A 21,894-nucleotide genomic window follows, 5' to 3' on the forward strand; every position below is an offset into this window, starting at 1 on the left:
TGGACTAGATGGCCAATCCATCAGGGCACGCTTATGTTTTTATTAGTGGATCGTAGCCTTCTTAACAAAGGAACAAAGATGATTAGGGGACTGGAGGCTAAAACATATGAAGAACGGTTGCAGGAACTGGGTATGTCTAGTTTAATAAAAAGAAGGATTAGGGGAGACATGATAGCTGTGTTCCAATATCTCAGGGGTTGCCACAAAGAAGAGGGAGTCGGGCTGTTCTCCAAAGCACCTGAGGGTAGAACAAGAAGCAATGGGTGGAAACTGATCAAAGAAAGAAGCAACTTAGAACTAAGGAGAAATTTCCTGACAGTTAGAACAACTAATAATAAGTGGAACGACTTGCCTGCAGAAGTTGTGAATGCTCCAACACTGGAAATTTTTAAGAAAATGTTGGATAACCATCTGACTCAGATGGTGTAGGGTTTCCTGCCTGGGCAGGGGGTTGGACTAGAAGGCCTCCAAGGTCCCTTCCAACTCTGTTGTTATATTATATATATTATATTATATAATAGGGATGTGGTGGCTCAGTGGCTAAGATGCTGAGCTTGTCGATCGAAAGGTCGGCAGTTCAGCGGTTCAAATCCCTAGTGCCGTGTAACAGGGTGAGTTCCCGTTACTTGTCCCAGCTTCTGCCAGCCTAGCAGTTCGAAAGCACATAAAAAATGCAAGTAGAAAAATAGGAACCACCTTTGGTGGGAAAGGAACAGCGTTCCGTGCGCCTTTTGTGTTTAGTCTTGCCGGCCACATGACCACGGAGACGTCTTCGGACAGCGCTGGCTCTTCGGCTTTGAAACGGAGAGGAGCAGTGCCCCCTAGAGTTGGGAATGACTAGCACATATGTGCGAGGAGAACCTTTACCTTTACCTTTAGTCTTCTTAAAGTCTCAGCTGGCAGCTACTCTCCTAAGAATGAATCCAACCTGTCATCTTTCACAGGGAGCTCTCCATGGTACTGACAGTGCCTTATTCTGCCTGAAGCCAAGCCTTATTTATGATTCTTTCCAATCCCTCATAACCATCTGATTTATAGCCAGTTTCCTTAGTCAGGCCAGGACAGCCAGAAGCTGGGAGTCCTGAATGCCAGAGGTTTGAACCATGTAAAATTAAAAAAAAAACACCATACTGCTATGTAGTACCATTGTCTGGACAACTGAAAGACTAGAAAAGTAAATAAAGGGTATTTTTCTCTAAAAATACAGATACTCAAAGTGTATTTATATCTCAAAGTATATTTATATTTTCTTGCACTCATTAACTTATTTTCAATATTGCAAAGTTGAAGGGACAAGACAGTAAAATGGAAGTAAAAGGAAAAGAAACGTGAATTTATTTTAGATTTTATCAAACCTCTTATGTACCTCTTCTAAGACCAACATCTTCATTTTAAAAAAGAAAACATAAAACATTAGCTCAGGATTTTAAACATCATCCTCTATATTTCTGAATTTCCCACACTTATTTGATTCTAGCAAAATATTAAAAGCGAGATATAAAGCTCTGCAAAAGTTAAATTTTGCCCAAATTCGTTTACACACAGATTTGTTTAAGAGAAACATAGTTACATTTTCTTCTGGATAATCTATAGCCTGTAATCTATAGGCAAAATTTAAAACTATTAAATAAATCAATTTCTTTCCAAGGTGACTAATGTGGAACCAGCCTGCCTTCATAGTACTATGGAATGTTAATTTCTTTCTAAATTTCAGAAGGAGACCATCCTGAGTATGACATGATTTTGCTCCCATAAGCCGTAAGACAGCCCTCTCTAGTGAAATGAGAAAAAGTTTTGCCTTTGAAATATCTGGAAATGAAACAACACAGAAAAGGGCAAGAAAAACAGAGGACTATACTGATTGCATCTTCTAAACATAGCCTGTTCTAGAAGAACAGGAATTATAAGCTAGCTAAGGATGGTGTAAAGTTTGTTTCTGTTAAAGTGTGTGTTTTGAAGGCCAGTTTGGTGTAGTGCTATAGAGAATAGTCTGAGTTCTAATCCTGCCTTAGGCACATGTTTGGCCAGATGGTCTCACTAGCCCTAGGAAGAAAGCAATGGCAAGCTACCTCAGAACTTGGAGCCAGAAGACTCCATGGATTTTGTAACTTGAGGGAGTACACGGACACAAGTATACGAATCTGGAAACACACAGAATGTATGCTTAAATCTGCTTGATTGTGTTTGGTAATAATGGTCTCTAAAGGGGTTTAAAATGATTTCAGACTATAGAAAATGGAACCTGACTGTAAAAAATATAATCCCTGGAATTCTAGATCAAAGGGCAAAGTTCTAGAAATGGAAAATTGCCTGTGCTGGACTGAAGGGGAAAGGAAGGATGAATTTTTCATCTCCTCATTTTGCAACCTTCACCAAGACTGTCCTCTCACCAGCACAGAGAAGAGGCATTTCTACACTGTATTGAGATGCAGCCAGCAATTACTTAAAATTGCTTAATTTTAAGATTGCTTATTTGTAGCCTATGACTATCATTAAGTGTTGTATCATTAAGTGTTAAATTTGTACCCTATGACTATCATTAAGTGTTGTACCTTATGATTCTTTTCTTTTATGTACACTGAGAGCATATGCACCAAGACAAATTCCTTGTGTGTCCAATCATACTTGGGCAATAAAAAATTCTATTCTATTCTATTCTATTCTATTCTATTCTATTCTATTCTATTCTATTCTATTCTATTCTAAAAGAACAATTTAAGACCTTACTTTATCGGCGGAATCAGATGCCAACAGATTCGTAGCGAGTGTCTGAAGCTTCTGGTGAGCCACATTTTTTAGTGCAGCGAGGCTACGTCTGGTCATTGCCTGCTTTAAGTTGACAGCTGGATGGCTGAGAGAATCAACTGCAGCCGGTACAGCTTCATCACAAGCATTCAGGATCTCAACTGCCGTTATTCCCATTACACATCGGTCCAATGCACCTGAAGAAAATGCCAAAAAAAAAAGGATAAAAAAACCCCAGCTTAGCTGTAGGCCGGCTGCTTTGCATGCTTTACAATACGAGCAGAACAACTTCCTTAGGACCAGAAACAATTTGCTTTACGGAGCTCCAGTCAACAAAAGCATTCAAAGGAAGTGGTCTTATTGATGGAAGACTGGAATTTAGTTTCTTGGTGAATTCTAAAATTTAATTTGTTCTGTTTATAACTATAACCCGTCTCACAAATGCAACGGTGGTAGGCAGCCACCAAAATAAAAATGATTTAAAAAAGCAAATTAACAAGCAGGAAAAAAAACCTACAGTGGTTGTTGAGAGTAAACAAAATCAACAAAAAAAGACCTCTCAGTTGGTCATTTAACTTCCTGATTCTCAGCCAATCTGATTTAGGTGATTTAGGTGTTCCAGAACAGGAGTCTCCAACCTTAGCAACTTTATGACTTGTGGACTTTAAACTCCCAGAATTTCTCAGCCAGCACATGCTGGCTGAGGAATTCTGGGAGTTGAAGTCTACAGGTCTTAAAGTTGCCAAGGTTGGAGACTCCTGTTCCAGAAGATAAGCACTGTGACAAAAAAGGCATGTTTCCACAAGTCTTATGAGGAAAACTCAGTCTCCCGGATTCTAATTTAGTATCTTAACATAACATAACAACAGAGTTGGAAGGGACCTTGGAGGCCTTCTAGTCCAACCCCCTGCCCAGGCAGGAAACCCCACATCATCTCAGTCAGATGGTTATCCAACATTTTCTTAAAAATTTCCAGTGTTGGAGCATTCACAACTTCTGCAGGCAAGTCGTTCCACTTATTAATTGTTCTAACTGTCAGGAAATTTCTCCTTAGTTCTAAGTTGCTTCTTTCCTTGATCAGTTTCCACCCATTGCTTCTTGTTCTACCCTCAGGTGCTTTGGAAAACAGCCCGACTCCCTCTTCTTTGTGGCAACCCCTGAGATATTGGAACACTGCTATCATGTCTCCCCTAGTCCTTCTTTTCATTAAACTAGACATACCCTATTCCTGCAACCGTTCTTCCTATGTTTTAGCCTCCAGTCCCCTAATCATCTTTGTTGCTCTTCTCTGCACTCTTTCTATAGTCTCAGCATCTTTTTTACATCGTGGCGACCAAATCTTAATAACTACATCAAGCGGGCGTCTATAGTTCTTCAGTGAACACAGGTAATCCTTGGTTAATGGTCATAATTGGGACCAGAATTTCTGCCACTAAGTGACAATTGTGGATTATTAATCAGGTGGGAGTACCCGAGAGCAAGTGGGTGGCCAGTGAGGCACAGTAGGAATGCAGAGGGGAGAATGTGCTGAAAGTACACAGATGGCTGGCAAGGTGGGGCACAAACACCATGGGGCTGGGTGAGGTTGCAGCAGGGGTGAAATCTACTTACCCCTCCTTACCGGCTCGGAAGTGCACACACCACGCGCATGTGTCACATGCAGGCCTTCTGCGCATGCACAGAAGATAAAAAACACATTACTTCCGGGTTAAAACCAGGAAGTAATGACACCTGGGCGGGTGGGCGGAGCTTTGCTCGGCTATCGCTACCAGAATCGCTAAACTACCGGCCACGATCGCTAGCGCATGGCACGATCTGGTCCAATCCGGTAGCATTTCACCCCTGGGTTGCACAAGAGTGCATTGGTGACCAGTGAGGAGTGGGGGACCTGGGGGTAGTTACTGCTGAGTAGGAGTAGGATGTGAAGCTGGAAGCCGTCCCAGAGCCACTGTGTGGTAAAAAGCCCCAGAGCCTCAGAGCATCTCCTCACAGAAGGCCAATAATGGTGAGTTTAACTTAAAAGCAGACAAAAACTATGAAGATCAGCTGGGGAGCAGGGGAGGGGCAGAGAGAGGTCGTAATTGGCTTGAACTTCATGATGTAACCACAGTGCAACAGTCGTAAGTTCAAAGGCCGGTTTAAACTCAATTTTTTCACCAAGCTTATAATTGTAAAGGGTCACTGAACGAAAGGATGTTAAAGCGAGTCCTATCTGCATTGTTTAAAAAAATATTATTAAAATTTAGGAACAGATTTCTTTGCCTTGCTAAGTCTAACAAGAAATATATGTCTCAAGTCAAAGAAAAAGGTATTTCTAACTTCTTCCTCTTTTCTTGTATTAGAAAGGCATTGCTAGTTTGTGTCAACCCTGAAGCTGGCCTGGCCGAAGCCATCTTGGAGCTTCAGTGCTGCCACACTGGAGCTGAGGGATAGGGAGTGGGGACTAGAGATAGCGGGGTTGTGTAGTCAAAATAAAATACTTTCTCTTGGGAACTAAGGACGTTCTCACACCTGGCCGGAGGAAGGAAGAGTGATGTCACCAGGCAACCAGACAGCGATATGATTGCGCCATGTGACTGATTGTTTTGGGGTTGAGGGAAAAAACTTTTAATTAGGTGAAAACTGCGGGAACCATCAGAGTCGGTTTTCACCAGATTCGTGCCAATATGATATACCCAGTAAAGCTATTCTTTGAGGAATTCATCGGCCTCCAAGTTTTGCTTGGTATGGGTCTGTTACTTGGAATCTTGACAGTTTGCAGGGATATTTCTGAAAAGAGATTTCTTTCAAAAAATAAACCTAGAAATGACTCTCCTTTGTTAACAGAAGATTAAATAGTAGCATTGAATCACTCTCTACATCAGCCCCCCACCACCACCCCTGGGCCGTGACCCAGTGCTGAGCCGCCACCTGTTTGGAACCGGACCACACAAATGGTGGGCGGCACACACACACACACACACACACACACACACACACACACTCGTGCGAAACCATTCCCTCTCCCTCACCACCGCCGGTTTGCCAAGGTGAAAAGGTTGGCGACCGCGCTGTCCTACATCATTAAAAAGAAGTCCTTTGCACATAGATAACTTACCAGTATCCATTTGCCACACATATACAGAACCATCTGTACAACCAACAACAAGGTAGTCATCTGAAGGCCTCCACTTTATGATCTGAATGGGAAAGAGATGCCGGGAGGCTAACATGATGCACTTCTTTTCACGTAGACTTAGAAGTCCTACTGAGTGGTCACTGGCAACAGAACACACGCAGTGCTGCACTCTTGACTGAAAATGAGAAAACGGTATCTTTGATCATCTTTCTCTTAGTGGTAAATCTTTTATATTTTCAATCTTTTATATTGAAAACAAATGTTCTTTCCTTATGGAGTAAATTAGGGCAAATTGTGTGGCGAGCAAAAAAAAAAAAAAGGAGGTTAACAGCTTGAATTCTACCAACCACAGTGTGAACATTTTTAAAACACGGTTTTTAATTGAAGAAGTTTTTCAACAGAAATAAAAACAGTAATAACTTTGAATTAAAGAAGAATAAAGAGAAGCAATAATGAAATGAAAAGGAAATATGGAAAATAGAAAATAGAAAACAGATGGGAGGGGAAGAGGGAGGGGAGGGGGAGGGGAGGAGAGGAGAGGAGAGGCAGTTTTAAAGAAACGGCTTCCAGTATTCTTGAGAACGCTTATAGATACATATTTTATTTTATGTTTTCCCTCTCTATGGTTACATCCTACTTTCCATCAACTACCCTCTCTAATCTTAAAACCCATAAATCACAAGTTACCACAGTATGAACACTTAAGCCTAAATCAGCTCACTTTAATTATAACATTTACTCTCTACATCAGATGTGTTTTGCAAGTTATTGTGGACAAAATGCAAAAGTGCTTTCAGTTCAGCACTGCTGAAGGTCTGACCATGATGGCAATTTCGAGGAAGGCTTTGAAATTCAAAAGATAAGATATTCTCAGTCCACGAATTAAAGAAAGACACTTCTTGCCTTCTCTTTTTAAGGCAAGACAGACAATACCATTATTGCTTACATTATTAAACAACAGTTACATCAATATGCAAGCCAGACAAGCTTTCGTCAGTGATTTAGTACAATGGGAATTTTCTTAATTGTCGCATACTGTTGTGTCTGCGCCCCCCGAGCCGGCCCTGCTGCCAGAAAGTGACTTGGAAAGTGAGGGGGAAGGGCCGTCAGGACTTACCTCAGGAGCACCGGCTCCCCTGGCTCAGCTCCAGGAGCCAGAAGCAGGCCAGGTGGAAGAAATAATGAGGCCTCCATCCCCTGACTCTTTCCCACCCCAGGCCACGCCTGCAGACCCAGCTGACAGCAATCAGGCATGGTTGAATCCTAGGTTTTGTAGGCAGGAGAGAAGGGAACAACAGAAGCAGGGGAGGGGCAGGCCTAGGAAGTGCTGAGTCATGGAGCCACACCCCACAGGATATAAAAGGCAGCCAGAGCTGGTGTGTCTCTTTGTAACAGGCAAATCCACTGATTGACTAGAGCTGAAGTTTGTGACTCACCAGCGTCATGGAAGATAACGAGGGCTCTTGGCAGACGCTGGCTCTTTTGCCGCCAGAGCTGATAGTGCCGGCTAATTAAGCCATCATTCGGACGGAGGCGGAGGAGGACAGAACACATGCGTACCATAATAAGATACATATTATGAGAGGTCACAGTAATGATAGGACATGGTTTTAGAGAAAGTAAGCTTAGAAAGGAATATGGGAATCAACCAGTGCAAAAGGTGCCTTGATACAGTTCTCTGTTAACTAAGATTCAAAAGTAGCACAAGTAAAATATTCAGCACTAATCATATTCCTCAGGAAGAAAGGAAAGCCTGAATGTGCAAACTTTTCAGTACAAAAACGTGTTTATTAAAAAGATTGGGATGGATAGAATATGTGTGTCAGCTTTGGAAGCCATATTAAGACCGGAAGCTTCCATGCTGCCACCTTCTTGTGCTTGGGAAATTAGGAGGGGGGATTTAGTAGGGGGGTTGTAGTTAGACAAAATAGCATTCTTCTTTTTGGTCAAGGTCAAAACAGTCCTGCATCTGGAGAAGGAGTGGTTGAAGGGGTATCTCAAGATGGGATGTGATGGACTGATGGGTGCAGGGGCTGAATTTGGGGTTTTGATTTACCAAGGGAAAACCTGGAACTCTCAGATTCGGGTGTTTCCAGCTGTGGCAGTATATCTACTCTAATAAATGGGAACTATGAGAAATGCCTGTCTCAAGAGTTTTTAATTGGAGTTGGGTTTCTCTGGAACGCTGACAGTATGATTTCCAAAAGATTACATACCAGCTCCCATTAATTCCTAGCCACCACAGCCGGCAACTGGGAATTACAGAAGTCACAATCCATTACATTGGGAGGGTAACACACTGGGAAAGGCTAGAACAAGATATTGTTATTTATATGGCTTGGCATTCATGTAAGGTATTTAAACACAATAAAATAACTCTTTGTATAGTGAGCCGAAAGCTAAATGAGACTTTAATTCCCGCCAAACAAGTTGGCTTATTGCAGTCTAAAATCTAGAGCATAAAAATGATTGGGTCTGGCAGCCTATACCATCTATTAACTGTGGGGTTTTCTCCCCTTTTCCTGTTTTCTATATAACTTCCAGGAATTTCTAAGCAGGAATCCTCTAAGGCAGGGATTCCCAATCTTGATAACTTTGAAGATATGTGGACTTCAATTCTTAGAATTTCCCTGGCTGGGGAATTCTGGGAGTTGAAATCCACATGTCTTAAAAGTTGCCAAGATTGGGAATCTTTGCTTTAAGGACTATATATTTTGAGGGGGCTTTGGTGCTCTCTTAAAAGTCCAAAAATGCCAGGGAATTTCTAGAAGCCTGACACTCTGACAAATCAGCCATCAATACACACATAGTAATAGCAATAGCACTTGGATTTATATATTGCTTCATAGTGCTTTTACAGCCCTCTCTAAGCGGTTTACAGAGTCAACCTCTTGCCCGCAACAATCTGGGTCCTCATTTTACCCACCTCAGAAAGATGGAAGGCTGAGTCAACCTTGAGCCTGGTGATATTGAACTGCCAAACTGCAGCCAGCAGTCAGCTGAAGTAGCCTGCAGTGCTGCACTCTAACCACTGTGCCACCTCGGCTCACATAGACATTAACAACACCTATAGACTATGCAAAAGAGACAACCAACAACCCAAGAGAGAAGAAGACTGCAGCACCTCTCCATTAGTAATCAGCACTCAGATCAGCACAGATTAACTCCAAGGTTAACTTCAGACCAACAATCAAGTAAGCAATACTCCAATCAAGAAATTGCCAAAGAGCTATTAGTAAACAGCCCATCCAAAGACTCTCTAAGACCGCCCCACCCACACAGACAGGTAAGACACCTGAATATAAACTGACAGCAAACTGCACTCCTTACTAGCACTGATGTTACCTAGTTAGAGTAATGAAATGCCTGCAAGAAAACAAGCAAGCTCAGAGACCACCAAGGACCCCTCATTTCATCTCCGAGCTACAAATATTCTCCTTTATTTTTATAAATCATTTCCCAAATATACAGTTTTGTGTAAAATGTTCTACACCGTATCATTATTTCAAATAATTCTATTTATTATTTTCCACTGATGGATATTTGTGCGCATCTATTCCCATTAGTCCCTTTGTTACTACAGCAACATCTCCTAAATTGCAAATATCAAAGTACTGGTGAATTTCTGTTCACAATTTAAACACTGAATTCAGCAGGAATTAAGTTCGCAATAATCTCACAAATTGGACAAATTATTCTGTCACTTCTGAAGGTATGAGTGAGTGTATGCATAATACAAGTATTTGTATTTAAATGGTACTTTGGATATTCTGCTTTACTGTTTTTTGTTTCATTTATTTTATTTAAAACATTTATATAGCCGCCCATCTTTCAGCCAACTCTGTTGCACACTGTCCTTTACACCAGGGGTCTCCAACCTTGGCAACTTGAAGACTTGTGGACTTCAACTCCCAGAATCCCTCAGCCAGCAAAGCTGGCTGAGAAATTCTGGGAGTTGAAGTCCACAAGTCTTCAAGTTGCCAAGGTTGGAGACCCCTGCTTTACGCTACCTTTCAAAATGATATTCCAATTTTTGAAAATAAAATAAAAGTTTATAAACACAAATTAAACTAATAATAAAAAAGGATTTTCATCAAAACAATTTCAAGTCTTGAAATATTATTCTTTACATTAGTCTTAAGAGAGGCACGAGCAAAACGAGATGTTCATTAACTTACACTGCAATTTTCTGGAGGAACCAAAAGCTGAGTGATTTCTCCACCGTGCACACAGAAGATGTGCTTCATTTCTCCAGAAAAGATGTCCCATATAATGACCGAAAAATCTACTCCACCTGAGACCAGGTATCTTTGATCGTAACGAGAGGAAACCTGGTGAGGATACAGCAAACAGGTGACTTTGTTTCGATGACCCCGCAGAGTTCTGTGAGGTGGCCAACCTAAAACATTAAAGCAGAAGAAAACACAAAATGCCACATATTTTGGGTCCGCAGGCATTCTTGGTCATTTCAAGATAAGAAGAAAATGAAACAGGAGCACATGTGCGTTTGCGTAATGAAGATATGCAAATAACACTGTACAGTATGAAAAGATATTAGTGATAAAGTCTTGATATTCCATTTCTAATTTAGTTCATTTTCAATCTATTTTTTTTTGATGAGGTTACTCCCATTTAATTTGCTACTTGTTAATAAAATTGGCATTTAGCATGTAGCATACTCAGCATCACATGCAGTGAAGCTAAAAGAAGATGGGGGATCAATTCCCTATGACAAAATGGTACATGCACTGCTACATATTCGATGGCCAGTGCATGAAATATGTACAAAAAAGCTGCTAGATACATTTCGCCTTCCAGGGTCTAAGATATATCTCTTTCTAACTCTCACTTTAACCAACAGAGTCAAGTCCGTTTGAAGTGATAGTTAATAACTTGGGGTTTCAATGATAAACCAACAAATGAACAAAAGCTTGAAAGAAACACTGTCTTCCTTCAAGAAAATGGAAAATATATGCGCAAAAAGTAAGATGTATCCAAATCAGGAACCTTTGTAAGAGAATGAAAAACTCAGAGAAGGAAGACTGAAAATCACACTTATTGAAGATGGCTACCGTTTAAAAGACCTTATTTATTTAATTTGTTCAATTGTTTAATTCTGTTGCCAACTTGTATATGACTCTGGACAGCTTACACCCAGTTAAAAGCAACCAAAGGTCATCCAAACAAAAGACACCTTGCCTGGTATATCTGCACAAGTAACACCCTAAAATAATAAAGAGGTCATCTAACATTGTGGCACTGTGCTAATAGGAAAACCATTGTCTTCCATAAGGAAGATAGGATTAAGGCCACCTGAATCTTAGAAGTATGTTGTTCCATATGGTAGGAACAACACTGACAAAAGAACACATACCTCTTACTAGGCAAAAATAACTGAAGCCTACATACAACTCAGCCTTGTGCCCTGAAAGGCTTTGCACATGACAACCAGCACCTTAAATTGCACACTAGTGGGAGCTATTGTAACTTGCCAAGCAGTAGTATTATGTGAATGTACTGAAGTGTATCCCTGTATTCACAACTAGCTTCAGTTTTTGAGTTATTTTCAAGATCATCATCACCAAATTGATTGACTGGCCAAGTACCCTTTTGCTACCACAAAGATATTAGCATCCATACATTCCAATCTTTGCAGTAACAATAATCATTGACTGGTCCTACAACAGATTTATTACACAGTCTACAATATTCATGGGTATTCTGATCCTATTACCCTCTTTGGGTTACAAATGCAAGGCACTGGAACAAAATAAATGAGGACAATTAAAATTTATTTTTATGAAATGCGTTCAACTCTTTGAAATATTGCTGTATCATTGAGAAATAAACTCAAAGTACTTTCGGTATAATTTGTAAATTAAAAAATAATAATTTAACGATTATAACAATTTCAAGCAATAATTATTCCACACATAAGCTTCTTCTGTATCAGTTGAATATGAATACATGTAGTCCTCAACTTACAACAATTTATTTAGTGACAGTTCAAGGTTACAGTGGCACTGAAAGAAGTTATCAACTGCATTTCACACTTACGACCATTCGTAAGTGTGATTCAGTGATCACAATTCAGATGTTGGCAACTGACTCATATTTATGCTGGTTGTCCCAGGTGATCACCTTTTGTGACCATCTGACAAGCAAAGTCAATGGGGAAGCCAGATTCACTTAAGAATCAGGTCACCTACTTAACAACTCCAGTGATTCCCTTAATAACTATGGCAAGAGAGATCGTAAAATAGGGCAGTATTTACTTAACGAAAGTCTCAGCAGCAGAAATTTGGGGCTCGATTGTGGTCGTAAGTCAAGGACTACCTGTACAGATAACCAATTTAATGCCCATGATTTAATAAATCATCCCTGAGCCCTTATTATTTCACACACCTCTTCTGCACATATGTTCATCTTGCAAAAGCTGAACTATGGCAGTCTGAGTGGCTGGAACAATCACAATACTTCCATCTTCACGACCACAAACCAGTCGCCCATGTGCTGGGATGTAGACACTTGCTGTCACCTTCAAAGGATCGTCACTATTTGGGATGAAACTCAACTGATCTATAATACCAGCTGGGTGGAGTTTGCTAAACGCTTCTTGTAGAGAAGTAGTAGTAGTAACCGGCAGTCCTGTTTTTTTAAAAAAAAACAAAACACAAAATACATTTAAAATATTAAATATATGAAAGGCTCAATAAAAGCAATGCCACAGATAATTTTCAGTAAATCAAAATCTTTTTTAAAAAAATTACCATATTTTTCAGAGTATAAGATGCATTTTTCCCCTCTAAAAGAGGGTGAAAATTTGGGTGTGTCTTATACACCAAATGTAGCCCCACCCACCCGCCAGCCCTCACCCTTTGGCCTCCGCGTATCACGTTTTATTTCTCTTCCAGGCTGCAGGGATTGCCACAGACCATCGCTCCCCACCCCCTTGGTTTGTGTTTTTGGCCTCTGCACCTCGCGGAGCTTTTGTAGCACGCTCACAACCAGCAAACCTGCTGCTAAAGTTCATCTCTGGAAACAGCTGATTCAGGGTATTCCGGGAGGCCGATCCACCCACCAATCAGCTGCTCCTGCTGCATCAGGCTAATGTGCTGAAGCTGAGCAGGCTGTTTGCTAAGGCCACTAGCCTGAAGAATACCGATAGATGCCGGTAGGCAGATTTTTATTTTTCTTATCTTCCTCCCCAAAAACTAAGGTGCATCTTATACTCTGGAGCATCTTATACACCGAAAAATATGGTAAGCTTGTGCCTGGCCTTGCTTAGCAGTTTAGAATTTGCTTTTGTGAATCATAAATGAAGCAGCAAGGAGGGAATTTACTAGGAGGGAAAAACTGGCTATAGTTACTAGGAGCAGGGTAGTAAACAATGAGGAATAATTCTAAAAGATTGGGCAGAAGAGTAGGAAGGATAAAATAAACCAATCTGCTAATTCCTGTAATTAAATATAAAATGCAGATAGCGCTTCCCTCAAGTGGAGCCTGACTCTCAATGGCAGCAACAGAGAAATGGCTTATCCCTGGGGATATGTTTTCATCTTACCAGTCTACTTTACAGCTTCGGTATTTTCTGATCTTAATAGAAGAGAATATTTGTAATTTTGGGTTGAATTGTGGAGTTCTTGGGTGTCCTCTGAACTTGGTTGTTTGCTTGCAGACTTTTTCCTTATCCAACTAAGTTATAATATTAGTGTGAGGGTTATCTAGTTCAGAGTTCCCAAACTTTTGGGTTTTGTGGACCGGTGGAGGGGTGGGGGAGAGAGGCGATGGTTCCGTGCAAGCGGCCAGCAAGCACGCACCCACGCAGCTCCATTTACGTCAGCGGTGGGTGTGCACGCCTGCCCACCGCTGACGCAAATGGAGCGTGTGTGCACGCACTCGCCTGCTGCTCACACAAGTGGGGATGTAGGTGTGCCCGGATTCACCCAGTGTTTCTGCAGCCCATCTTCAAACAGCTGACGGCCCACTAGTGAACCGTAGCCCAAAGGCTGGGGACCCTTGATTTAGCTGAATAATGAAACATTTGCAAGCAAACAACCAAGCTCAGAGAGCACCAAGAACTCCCCGTCTCCTGATTCCTTGTTTAAACAGAAACCAAGGCTGATCCTTCTTGAAAGTTACAGTACTAGGTGCTGCTACCTTCTGTGACAACTATTACCTTCAGTCATATTTTCCTTGTCAAGTGAATCTGGAATACTCCAAATGGTGAGCCTCCCTGAAGAGTCTCCCTGGATTAGTAATTTATGGAAACACTCCCTGCGGCCATAGAAGAACTGAGTGACAGGAGGGCAGATTAATAACTGTAAAACAACAAGATATGAAACAGCATTTTAGACAAGTAAACAAGTAGAGTAAATCCCAATTCTATCATGCCTGTGTCATGCTATGATACCTATGTGAGATCTTAATTTCAGGACAGTTAACTGAAGAATGTCAGGAAACATAGTCTTATAAAAGGAATAACTAAAAATGTATATCTAACTTGCACAATATACAGTATATGTGCAAGATACATAGTATATATGTACAATATATAGCGTATGTGCAAGACAGAGGTTATTCAGTATCAGCAATTGTTAGTACTCTTTTAACCAATCAATACACAATATAATTTCAAGACGTGTGCAGGAAAGGCACATTACAGAAATACAAAGCAAAGCTAATACTGTTTATTTGATTTTCAATCTCCCCCAGATCTGGAATCTTTGGGGCAAACCTATAAAAACAGCAACACCCTATAACACAGCCCAAAAGGATGTTTTAATAAACTGCACCTAAAAAACCGTGAAAATAAAAATTTTGTAAAAAGTAAGTATCCTAATGAAATTATACAGTATAACAAAATGCCTTTTAAAAACATCTGGAAGAATAGGAATTTTTGGGATACCAAAAGGACATTTGCAAAACTGCTAGATATATCTCCCTGTTAGAAAGCACTCTTATATTAAGTGAAAAAAATATGAAATTGGTACCAAAATATAACTAAGCAGCAACGTGTCCATGATCTCAAAAGTGTTTCAGGTTATTAGCTTCTAACCTAATAAAGCTTCTAAACAAGAAAGCAGGTCAAATCTTACCTGTTTGTCTGTTTTCTGCTCTCCTTGGTCTAGTGTACAGTAGAGTTGAGGAGGACTGAGGTTTTCAATCACTTTTCCAACATCACTTCGAAATGACTTGCTAGCTGGTAAGCAACTGGAAACCAGAATATTTATATCTACCAGCTTGTATAACAATTAAAAAACATATCTCAAATTGCAGCTTTAGCATCCACATTATAATAATGGAATAGATCTATAAGAGCAGTATTTCTTAACTTCAGCAACTTTAAGAATTCCTGGATGGGGAATTCTGGGAGTTATTCCACCCATCTTATAGTGCAAGGTTGAGAAACACTGAGTTAAGAAGGGAAGGGGTTATATTTAATATTTAAATATAAATGTAGAAATAATGTAGAAATCCACATGGAAAAGCAACAGAAGAAAAATAGTTCTAAAATGCGGGATCTATTTGTACAATACGATCTAACAGTAATTAAGTTGACAAAATTAGCAAAGAGGTAGAAATAATACATTTCTGCAGATCTAAATTTAACTACTCACAGGGAAATTTAAAAAGCTAATCATCTACACACTGACAATATCAACTTTATCACAAACTGCCTAATAAAGCAAGTTCAAACATATTTATTAATCTCTGTCACAGTCCCTCTCTCTTCTTTTCTTACACATCAAAAGAAATTCTATTCTGCACATAGAAAGAAATAAAGCTGATAACAGTTTCCTAATGATGCCCAAGTTCAGAGTACTGGGATGTACTGATATATATATAGTTCTACCGATCAAACATGTCCACGGAGACGTGGTGGCACAATGGTTAGAATGCAACTGCCAACTGCCTGCAGTTTGATTCTGACTGACTCAAGGTTGACTCAGCCTTCCATCCTTCCGAGGTTGGTAAAATGAGAATCCAGATTCTTGGGGGAAACATGCTGACTCTGTAAACCGCTTAGAGAAGTCTACAAAGCACTATAAAGCAGTATTTAAGTCTAAGTGCTATTGCTATTCTAAGAGACTGCCTGAGTAGTCTCTGTAGTTTTCCTGACAAGGTTTTCAAAGAGTAGTTTGCCATTGCCTCCTTCCTAGGGCTAAGAGAAAGTAAATGGCCCAAGGTCACCTAGCTAGTTTGCTGTCTAAAGCAGGACTAAATGCATGACCTCCTGGTTTCTAGTCTGATGCCTTAACCATACCACCAAACTTGTTCTCTGTTCTAATGACAGATCAGTAAAAACTGTATGGTTTGATAAACTAATTTATTAGCATCACTATCCCTCATTCTATCTGAACACACAGAACTCTAGATAGTAAACTTTATTTATTTATGCCCTTTTAATATCACATACCTGGCTGGCAATTTATATATAAAACTTTGTCCATCTTCAGTCCATATTATCACTTTGTCTGCTGACACAAAATCACCTCCTGTCCATGTCTGTCCATTTTCACTTGGGACTGAGCATAACAAGGAATAATCTCCAGCATCAAAAACCTAAAGAAAAGTAATTGCAGAACATAAATTAATTGTAAATTAAGAAATATACATAAATAAAAATAGCCTTTTTTATAGTGGCTGCAATCAGTGCTTTATAAAAAATGCATTTGTTTATTAAACCCTTTCAATTTAAAAACAAAGCAAAAGACACTCAATGGAATTTACATCTTCAGGGTACCTAAAGAACATTTTCAGAAACTCACGGCAAAAATATAAACGATCAATAAGACTTTTCAATTCAGAAAATCAAAAATCTGCAGAAAAAAATATATATCGTTCTCATGTATGAGAGGCCATACAAGGAGGCAAGATTCAAAAACACTGCAAAAAGTATATATTCAGTATCAGAAGTAATTCTCTCTAAAAAAAATAGAAAAAGTGTTGAAAGCAAAAGCATTGTGAGTATTTTATTAAATATTATTTTAACATCTGGCTAAATGGTTGTAGTTTTCTATAAAAGCAGCAGTCCAGCAACTATATATATGAATTCATGTACCCTGAGGCAATTAGAAATCACCGTAGACCAGGGGTCTGCAAACTTGGCTCTTTGAAGACTTGTGGACTTCAACTCCCAGAGTTCCTCAGCATGTTTGCCTTATGCACATTTTAAGTACATCAGACTGAACCACAAAGAAACGCCAGCTTTCACTTAACTGGTTATCCTTACCCTCCAGTATTTAGAACAAACTACCAAAAGTGATCGTTGGGTAAATGCACAGAAGGAAATGCTCTGGCAGTTCTGACAATATATTGGTTTAGATTCCTCTTCAAAGATTGGTTCCGTATCCTTGGAAGAGATTAAAAGTAAGGAGAAATTTTAAGTCTTTTATGCAATAATCTACAATACATTTTTTTTTATTTCGCTACTACGCCTTTCTAAATTTCTCTTTTCTATTTCTCTTTGTCCCGTTCGTTTTCTAGCCTTGAATCCTATCGTGAAAGATTGATTTAACACAAATATTTTTGACAGTATGTATTTCTTATTTTTAAGGGACACGGTGGCTTAGTGGGTAAGATGCTGAGCTTGTCAATAGAAAGGTCGGCAGTTCAGCGGTTCGAATCCCTAGTGCGGGGTAATGGGGTGAGGTCTCATTACTTGTCCCAGCTTCTGCCAACCTAGCAGTTCGAAAGCACGTAAAAAATGCAAGTAGAAAAATAGGGACCACCTTTGGTGGGAAGGAAACACGCTCCGTGTGCCTTTGGCATTGAGTCATGCTGGCCACATGACCACAGAGATGTCTTTGGACAGCGCTGGCTCTTCAACTTTGAAACGGAGATGAGCTCTGCCCCCTAGAGTCGGGAACGACCAGCATGTACGTGCGAGGGGAACCTTTATCTTTACCTATTTCTTTTTTTTAAATTCAGTATATTGTTTTAAAATTCCTTTTCGGGTAATTTTCCCCCCTTCCATTTAGCATTTTATTGACTTATAAAATAAAATAACATACAAAATATGAAATTAAATAGGAAAGCAGTGGGGGTGGGGGAAGGGAGGGGGAAAAAGCGAGGAACAGTTAAGAAAAGTAATTGCAGGACATAAATTAATTGTAAATTAAGAAATATACATAAATAAAAATAGCCTTTTTTATAGTGGCTGCAATCAGTGCTTTATAAAAAATGCATTTGTTTATTAAACCCTTTCAATTTAAAAACAAAGCAAAAGACACTCAGTGGAATTTACATCTTCAGGGTACCTAAAGAACATTTTCAGAAACTCACGGCAAAAATATAAACGATCAATAAAACTTTTCAATTCAGAAAATCAAAAATCTGCAGAAAAAAATATATATCGTTCTCATGTATGAGAGGCCATACAAGGAGGCAAGATGCAAAAACACTGCAAAAAGTATATATTCAGTATCAGAAGTAATTCTCTCTAAAAAAAATAGAAAAAGTGTTGAAAGCAAAAGCATTGTGAGTATTTTATTAAATATTATTTTAACATCTGGCTAAATGGTTGTAGTTTTCTTGACAAGGTTTTCAAAGAGTGGTTGCCTCCTTCCTAAGGCTAAGAGAAAGTGAATGGTCCAAGGTCACCTAGCTAGTTTGCTGTCTAAAGCAGGACTAAATTCATGACCTCCTGGTTTCTAGTCTGATGCCTTAACCATACCACCAAACTTGTTCTCTGTTCTAATGACAGATCAGTAAAAACTGTATGGTTTGATAAACTAATTTATTAGCATCACTATCCTCATTCTATCTGAACACACAGAACTCTAGATAGTAAACTTTATTTATTTATGTCTTTTATGCAATAATCTACAATACATTTTTTTTATTTCGCTACTACGCCTTTCTAAATTTCTCTTTTCTATTTCTCTTGTCCCGTTCGTTTTCTAGCCATGAATCCTATCGTGAAAGATTGATTTAACACAAATATTTTTGACAGTATGTATTTCTTATTTTTAAGGGACACGGTGGCTTAGTGGGTAAGATGCTGAGCTTGTCCATCGAAAGGTCAGCAGTTCAGTGATTCGAATCCCTAGTACCGTGTAACGGGGTGAGCTCCTGTTACTTGTCTCAGCTTCTGCCAACCTAGCTGTTTGAAAGCATGTAAAAAATGCAAGTCGAAAAATAGGGGCCACCTTTGGTGGGAAGGTAACAGTGCTCCATGCGCCTTCAGCATTGAGTCATGCCAGCCACCTGACCACAGAGATGTCTTTGGACAGCGCTGGCTCTTCAACTTTGAAACAGAGATGAGCACTGCCCCCTAGAGTCGGGAACGACCAGCATGTACGTGCGAGGGGAACCTTTATCTTTACCTATTTCTTATTTTTAAATTCAGTATATTGTTTTAAAATTCCTTTTCGGGTAATTTTTCCCCCTTCCATTTAGCATTTTATTGACTTATAAAATAAAATAACATACAAAATATGAAATTAAATAGGAAAGCAGTGGGGGTGGGGGAAGGGAGGGGGAAAAAGCGAGGAACAGTTAAGAAAAAGTAAAAGAAGAGTTGACTTCCGAATCCCTCTGTTGCAGTAAAATAAAGCATTAACATCAAACCACAACTATTTGTTTTTTTCATAATAATATAAACTAGCCATTTCTATAAGGATCTATCAATCTAATTGGCAAAGCCCAAAATGGGCCCATTTTTCGCAAAAACGGGGCACATGGGGGCAGGGCTTTGGGAGGCAAAAAATGACTGAATTCGGTTTATAAGACGCACCAGTGTATAAGACGCACCAGTGTGTAAGACGCACCAAGATTTTGAAGAGGTAAGCAAGAAAAAAAAAATTTTCGCCCTCCCTGGCCCCCAGGAGCACTTTACAGGCCTCCCAAACCCAAAATCAAAGTTTCATTCTTTTCCACTTCAAGCACAAAGTTCAGAAGCGGTCTCCATGTGGAAACAAAAGCACTGCGTTTTTCGGACTATAAGACGCACCAGTGTGTAAGACGCACCAAGATTTTGAAGAGGTAAGCAAGAAAAAAAAATTTTTTCGCCCTCCCTGGCCCCCAGGAGCACTTTACAGGCCTCCCAAACCCAAAATCAAAGTTTCATTCTTTTCCACTTCAAGCACAAAGTTCAGAAGTGGTCTCCATATGGAAACAAAAGTACTGCGTTTTTCGGACTATAAGACGCACCAGTGTATAAGACGCACCAAGATTTTGAAGAGGTAAGCAAGAAAAAAAAATTTTTTCGCCCTCCCTGGCCCCCAGGAGCACTTTACAGGCCTCCCAAACCCAAAATCAAAGTTTCATTCTTTTCCACTTCAAGCACAAAGTTCAGAAGTGGGCTCCATATGGGAACAAAAGTACTGCGTTTTTCGGACTATAAGACGCACCAGTGTGTAAGACGCACCAGTGTATAAGACGCACCAGTGTATAAGACGCACCAACATTTCCACCCTCTTTTACGGGCGAAAAAAGTGTGTATTATACTTCGAAAAGTACAGTTTATATTCTTTTCTTTAATCAAAATAGTTAGTTTTATATCGTTTTAAAATTCCTTTTCGGGTAATTTTCCCCCCTTCCATTTAGCATTTTATTGACTTATAAAATAAAATAACATACAAAATATGAAATTAAATAGGAAAGCAGTGGGGGTGGGGGAAGGGAGGGGGAAAAAGCGAGGAACAGTTAAGAAAAAGTAAAAGAAGAGTTGACTTCGAATCCCTAGTGCCGTGTAATGGGGTGAGGTCTCATTACTTGTCCCAGCTTCTGCCAACCTAGCAGTTCGAAAGCACGTAAAAAATGCAAGTAGAAAAATAGGGACCACCTTTGGTGGGAAGGAAACAGCGCTCCGTGTGCCTTTGGCATTGAGTCATGCTGGCCACATGACCACAGAGATGTCTTTGGACAGCGCTGGCTCTTCAACTTTGAAACGGAGATGAGCTCTGCCCCCTAGAGTCGGGAACGACCAGCATGTACGTAGGGAACCTTTATCTTTACCTATTTCTTTTATGTATTCAATTCATGCTTATACTTATATATATTATCTAATACGTACTTGACAAATAAATGAATGAATGAATGAATGAATGAATGAATGAATGAATGAATGAATGAATGAATGAATGAATGAATGAATGAATGAGTGAGTGAGTTACTTCAACAACATTGTCTCACAGAAATTGACAATACAACTGCAAGCATGAAAATGAGTCCTCCTTTAGCTTCCAAGGGACCAGGGTGCCTCTGAAGGTCAGTGCTCTAAGCACTAAGAACCCAGCACAAATCTAAGCCTGTATGCACACCAATAGTGAAAATACCTGCACAGTGTCTCTTGGCAGAGAAGGTTAATTTTCATAGACGTTAGTGGCTCTTTTTTTTTTTGGCAGGGCAATAAGGATCTCTAATATCATTAAACCCAAGTGTGAGGAAAAGACAGCAGCTAAAATGTTAAGGCCAGTTGTGTGACCTTCTCCAATACAGTTGGCCTGGCTGTTTGCCAAAACTTAAAACACCCTCCCATCCCCCTCCTGCTAAAGCTTCTTTCTTAAAACAATTGTGGTCTTTGCCTTCATGTCGCTCAACCTTTCACCTGCCAGGTTCCTAGCCCTTCACCCTTGACCCACTGCTGTGTTTGCTTAGCATTGTGCCAATCGACTTTAGAAGTCTGTGTGTGTGTGTGTGTGTGTGTGAGAGAGAAAGAGAGAGAGAGAGGAGGGAGGAGGAGTGCAAAAGGGGGAAGGAGGATTCCCAGCTCTAAACAAAGGGAAATCCCGGAATGCCAGCGCGAAAGGCGGTGCTCGCGTTCCTCCTCCCTTGCTCAAAAGCCCCAATAACCTTCACCAGCAAGGCAGACCCCCACGGGAAGGAAGGGGACGGGCTGACTCACCGAGCATCTGGCTGAAGAGCAGCTGCTCCAGGTCGCCCAGCACGGTGAAGCACGGAGGGAGAAGAAAGAATGAAAGAAGGGGAGGAACGGCCCCTCCTTTCTCTCTCTCTCTCTCTTCCAGCGCTGCCGAACAGAAGGGGACTAGGGCGCGCACACACACGCCCAGCTTCTGAAGCAC

General features: G+C 40.2%; 1 protein-coding gene across 1 annotated transcript in view; it reads right to left on the bottom strand.

Annotated features, from left to right (window-relative positions):
• Positions 1 to 21,894, bottom strand: part of WDR7 (WD repeat domain 7) — a 261,730-nt gene that overhangs the window by 212,075 nt on the left and 27,761 nt on the right. The window contains exons 9-16 of the mRNA XM_058168102.1: positions 17,100 to 17,219; positions 16,284 to 16,429; positions 14,962 to 15,076; positions 14,043 to 14,184; positions 12,269 to 12,511; positions 10,042 to 10,262; positions 5,843 to 6,038; positions 2,728 to 2,942 (exon numbers count right to left, since the gene is read on the bottom strand). Coding sequence (XP_058024085.1) covers positions 2,728 to 2,942; positions 5,843 to 6,038; positions 10,042 to 10,262; positions 12,269 to 12,511; positions 14,043 to 14,184; positions 14,962 to 15,076; positions 16,284 to 16,429; positions 17,100 to 17,219 — 1,398 coding nt within the window. The remainder of the gene's footprint in view (positions 1 to 2,727; positions 2,943 to 5,842; positions 6,039 to 10,041; positions 10,263 to 12,268; positions 12,512 to 14,042; positions 14,185 to 14,961; positions 15,077 to 16,283; positions 16,430 to 17,099; positions 17,220 to 21,894) is intronic.

Source organism: Ahaetulla prasina, chromosome 2, assembly GCF_028640845.1.
Source record: "Ahaetulla prasina isolate Xishuangbanna chromosome 2, ASM2864084v1, whole genome shotgun sequence".
Lineage (NCBI taxonomy): Eukaryota > Metazoa > Chordata > Lepidosauria > Squamata > Colubridae > Ahaetulla > Ahaetulla prasina.